Source organism: Hibiscus syriacus, unplaced genomic scaffold (genome assembly GCF_006381635.1).
Source record: "Hibiscus syriacus cultivar Baekdansim isolate YM2019G1 unplaced genomic scaffold, ASM638163v2 tig00109983_pilon, whole genome shotgun sequence".
Taxonomy (NCBI): domain Eukaryota; kingdom Viridiplantae; phylum Streptophyta; class Magnoliopsida; order Malvales; family Malvaceae; genus Hibiscus; species Hibiscus syriacus.
Genome location: NW_024062549.1, coordinates 344894 through 350241, shown reverse-complemented (window position 1 = coordinate 350241; position 5348 = coordinate 344894). Strand labels below are relative to the sequence as shown.

The window sequence follows — 5348 nt, the reverse complement described above, 5'->3', positions numbered from 1 at the left end:
TAAATTAAAAACCATAAAATCAAGTAAAACAAAATGATTCAAATCAACTACAACATAATATTTAAGGTAAAACATATTAAATAATAAATATAATTATATAACTATAATAAAAAAATAAAATTGGGGCTTAAAAAAATCATAACAAATGATGTCATTTGATTTAATTTTTTTTAAATAATCTCACATGACTAAGAAACATAAAAGAGCATCCCAAAAGTTTAAAGAGTAAAAATATGATAACAAAACAATCTTAGCTAAGAAACATAGTAGAACATCCCAACTTACTTTTATAAATAATAGAGGTAATTTGACATTCAAAATCATGGAGCATTTTGGTGAGCACAGAGCGAACTATTCTTTCGTTTCAATTGAGCTCAAATTTTAGGCTTCAATCGAACTTCTAATTTTTTTTGAGTTCGAGCTTTTTTGAGTTCAAGTTTTAATATTATATTTCGAGTTCAATTGAACTTGATAATTTTTAGTTCGTGAGTTTTTGAGTCGAGTCTTACTTTTTTTCGAGTTCTAGTCGAGCTCATCAATACTCGAATTTGACTCGGCTCGTTGAATAAACAACGTCGTTTGGTTTATTTTTTTTTAAAAGAAAAAAAGTGAACTGGCGGTTCAAACCGGTTTTGCCGGTTTTCAGACGGTTCACCCCGGTTTTACCGGTTTTCAACCGGTTTTTAGCCGGTTCATTGACAGTCCGATTTTGTGAGGTAATCGGATCGGATAGGCCATCGATTCATGGTTCAACCGGTTGAATCGATCGATCCGGTCCGATTTTGATAACCATGATAAATACAATGAATAAAAACTTCAAATTTAAATATTGAAAATAAGGTTGTTGGAAGGGCAACAAAGCCTCCAGACATTAAATATGAATATTCTTTAATTGGTGAAACACGAGACTTGCCTTGCTACCTATTTTTTTTTCTCATTATTTCCTTGGATAAACTACACGAATGGTCCCTTTTATTTTTAATATATTATGTTTTGGTCGTCAGTTTTTTAAAAAAAAATTGGTTTTAATCACTTTTGTTTTCAGGTTTTAACATTTTGATCACTTAGACGTTAACCTATGTTAGATTATTGACATGGCAAGTTAATAAAAAATATTATTTTTAAATTTGAGCCTCAAACTATTAAAAATTCAAAAAAATTCATCCATTCTCGAATAAAAAAAACTAAAATCTTTTATTGATCAAGTGTGTGTAGAAATATGATTTATTTCTTCTCCAACAATAAATCCGTGTGCCACCGAATGAAAATAACATGAATTTAATAAATTCTCACAACCAAAAAATTTGTTTGGTCCAATAAAAGCATTCAAAACATGTTTTTTATTTTTAATAAAAAAGAGTTGCAAACTTATTGAATGCATAGTAACTAGATTTACTTGGAATACGAATAGGGATCAGCATGAGATTCAAATCTGATAGGTTCTGACTTGATTCGATTTGACCCGATCAGGTCAGATATTTTTTTATAAAAAAATGAGTTCAGGTCGGATTGAATTCGGTTTAGGGTGAAAAATACCCGACCCAAGAAAAACATGTAATTTTATCTTCATATTTAGGGATAATTGTAATAATGCCCCTATATATATTATTTTTCCATTTAAATCCCTATTTTTATTGAATAAAAATAATATTTTTCTAATAAATATATTATTTCGGGTCAGGTCTCGTTGATTCGGATTTTATCTCAAAAAGTTGGGTCGGGTTTGTGTCGAGTGGAGATTGTATATTTTCAAATCGAGTCAGGTTCGAGTGGAGGATATATAATTTTTGAGTCAGATCGGATTGACCGAAAGTTCGACCCGACCCGTCCCATGCTCATCCCTAAATAGGACATATGTTTACTTTGTGAGACTACCTCTAATCTCTCATCAAACTCATAATTTTAGAATAAAATTCATTGAATGGTTTTAGGGTTAAGAATATTATTCTTTAATATTTTTAATTTGAATAATTGTATTTTCCGGTACGAACGTTACCGATAAATTAATTTTTTAAATAATTTTTTTACAAATGAATAAATACTTGTAATCACTCTCGATTATTTAAAGAAATATCATAATTTTGGATTAAAAAAACGTAAGTCGGTATTTTACATTTTCATATATGTAAAATAAAAATTCATATATCAATATTAATTAGGGATGAGCATAGGACTCGAATTTAACGGGTTTTGATTCAATTTGACTGATTCCAACTCAATTTGACTCTACTTTATTAAGTTTTTTAAAAGAAAATTTTGAGTTTATGTTGGGTCGGGTTGAATTTTTTTATAGATAAATTTGAGTTAAATCAGGTTTGAGTTTAGAGTAAAAAATATCCGACCCGACCCAAAAGTAATGTAATTATATCTTATATATTTAGGGATAATTATAACAATATCCCTCTTTATATTATTTTTCAATTAAATACTTATTTTATTGAATAAAATTTATATAATTTTATAAAAATATTTGTTTTGAGTTGGATTGAGTTCAAATTTTATCTTAAAAAACGGTTTGGGTTTCAAGTGGGATTAAGTCAATCTAAACCTAAATGATCGAGTTTTGCGTAAAAAATATATATTTTTTAAGTCGAATCGGGTTAATCTAAAACTCGAACATGTACATCCTAATATTAATGGGACGGACGAGGGATGGTAATTTTCATTTAATTGCTATTTCCCAACTGTAAATCTATCTATATATATATATATCACTTAAAGTTCACCGAAACTAAGCACACGCAGCAGTAGACTTCAATTACTATATTCCCTAACCGCTGCTGCTATAATTACTATATGTCCACCCGTCTCAACTCCCCAATCCTACATCCCAATGGCCGAGCTGCGGGCGCCACCGAGCTCAATTGGTGCCGCGCGGTGGTCGGCGGCACCGGAATCGCCGTCTTGGCGATCCTTTCATCAGTTAATCCCGACATGCACATATCACGTCTCAAAAACGCCATCCACAAACTTCAAAATTTGCATCCAATTCTCAGGTCTCGTCTCCATCACAATCCTAGTGCCAACACCTACTCATTCGTTACCACTGCTTCCCTTTCCATTCAAATCAACCACTTCAACCATTCCACCACCGCTCAAATCCTCCAAGGTGGCCAAAACATCTCGCCCCTCCACTTGATTCTCGAACACGAGCTTAACCAAAACGCATGGACTGGTAGTAGTACTTCATTCAGCACCAAAACCGACGTTGTTTTCGCCAGCACTTACGCTTTGCCTAGTGCAGCGAGGTGGGTGTTGGTGTTCCGCCTACACGCCGCTGCATGCGACAGGACCACGGCGGTGTCGTTGCTGAGAGAGCTGTTGACGTTAATGGCGGTTGAAGATGAGGGTGAGAGAGAAATAACGATGAACAAAGGAGAGATTAGTTTGGCCATTGAAGATCTTCTTCCTAAAGGGATGGCTAAGAAAACACTTTGGGCACGTGGAGTCGACATGCTAAGCTACTCTGTTAATTCTTTAAGGCTTACGAACTTGAAGTTCAAAGATGCAAAGTCTCCCAGATCTACTCAAGTTGTGAGATTGCTTATCAACCCTGACGACACTCACAAGATCTTGACTGTAAGTAATCAATTCAAGCTTGTAATCACAGTACTAAATTATAATTACGATAGTAATTGAAGATATTATAAACTATTACACTGTATTACGATGAGACTTAACTGAAATATTTCAGGGTTGCAAGGCAATGGGGATTAAGCTGTGTGGAGCGTTAAGTGCTGCCGGGTTGATTGCGGCGCACAGTTCTAAATGCCAGTCCGATCATCATCAGAAGAAGAAATACGGTGTCGTCACCCTCACTGATTGCCGCTCGATTCTTGAACCTCCTCTCTCCGATCACCATTTCGGTAAGCTAATTAAACTCTGATAAATTCTATTTTAGGCTAACCAGATAAATGACTTATCCTGCAGCTGAAATGGCCTCCAACTTGTCAAAATCATAGACCATGACCATACTAGGTCATTGATAGGATCTTTCTTGAGAAAAATCTCGTTCATTAATGAATTAGGTCCTGAAATGTGTATTTATGTCAATCTGTATACCTGTCCCCACCAACCACCACCCTTTTCCTTAATTCTTTTATAGAAGCCACTAAACCATGTTAGTCAAATATTGCTGCATTGAGTAGTACTGTCGTAAAACAAAAATGTTAGCATTGAGTAGTAAATAATAATAAAAGAAATGATTTACTATGTTGCGGTAGAAGTTTCCCCCAAAATTAACAGTCTATCAAATTTTGTATATTCGAAGGTGCTGCAATCTTCGATAAAAAATCCTTTCTAGAAGGAAATACAGAAAGCATCAATTGTATATATAATTAGAGAGAGTCCATCCCTTTTATAGGAATGGCATAGGAGTAAAATTATCAATTGTCGACTACCCACTCTAACTATTCCCTATATGTGGGTAACCAACTCTTTAAAAACAATTCCTTAATATTTACATTACTAATATTGTTGCCCATAGTTATCACAATCTTTCAAATTTCATAAACCCAAAATGAGTGAGAAAGTGAAAACTGCTTATGTTGCATTTTTCGACAAAATTTGTGAGGAAAAAAAATAAAGAAACTATATGTTATATGTTACAATTAGATGAGAAACTATCCCTTTTATAAAAATAGTATAGTGATAAAATTATCAAATAATAACTACTCACTCTAACCACTCCACCTCCTAAAAGTAACGTGCATTACTAACAAATCAATGCTGGTTGTGCCATTTTGGAAACACCCAACACCAAACCAAAGTTGCATGTTTTAAATTCCATGCCAAATAAGGAAAATCATTTTAGTTGGCACTATCTTTATTGTTTTAGGGTTTTACCACTCAGCTATTCTCAACACGCACACCATTAAAGGAGGTGAGAAGCTTTGGGAGCTAGCGAAGAAAATGTACACGTCGTTTACAAGCTACAAGAGCTACAACAGGCACTTGTCAGACATGGCAGACCTTAATTTCTTGATGTGCAGGGCCATGGAAAGCCCTGGCTTGACTCCATCATCTTCGTTGAGAACGTGTTTGATGTCGGTGTTCGAGGACACCGTGGTCGACGAGTCGAACGACCAGCGAAACCAAGTCGGTGTAGAGGACTACATGGGGTGCGCTTCCGCTCATGGCATCGCGCCATCCATTGCCATATTCGACACCGTACGCGACGGCGGACTCGATTGCATTTGCGTCTACCCTTGGCCACTGCATTCAAGGGAACAAATGCGTGAGCTGGTTGATAATATGAAGTGCGTACTAGTGGATGCGGGGAACAATATTGTTGATGCTGAAACATAGATTTATGGCTAGTTGTATTGTGGTGCAGCCTAATATAAGGT

General features: G+C 34.9%; 1 protein-coding gene across 1 annotated transcript; it reads left to right on the top strand.

Moving 5' to 3' along the window:
* Positions 1-2747: 2747 nt before the first annotated feature.
* Positions 2748-5348, top strand: LOC120211775. The gene is made up of 3 exons (XM_039210251.1): positions 2748-3579; positions 3695-3866; positions 4838-5348. Exons 1-3 carry the CDS (start codon positions 2797-2799, stop codon positions 5305-5307), a joined length of 1425 nt encoding a protein of 474 aa, XP_039066182.1. The 5' UTR covers positions 2748-2796; the 3' UTR covers positions 5308-5348.

Coding starts and splice junctions, on each gene's coding strand:
- LOC120211775 (XM_039210251.1), top strand. CDS start 2,797: ATGTCCACCCGTCTCAACTCCCCAATCCTACATCCCAATGGCCGAGCT. Junction 3,580..3,694: donor ACACTCACAAGATCTTGACT/GTAAGTAATCAA, acceptor GAAATATTTCAG/GGTTGCAAGGCAATGGGGAT. Junction 3,867..4,837: donor TCTCTCCGATCACCATTTCG/GTAAGCTAATTA, acceptor TTATTGTTTTAG/GGTTTTACCACTCAGCTATT.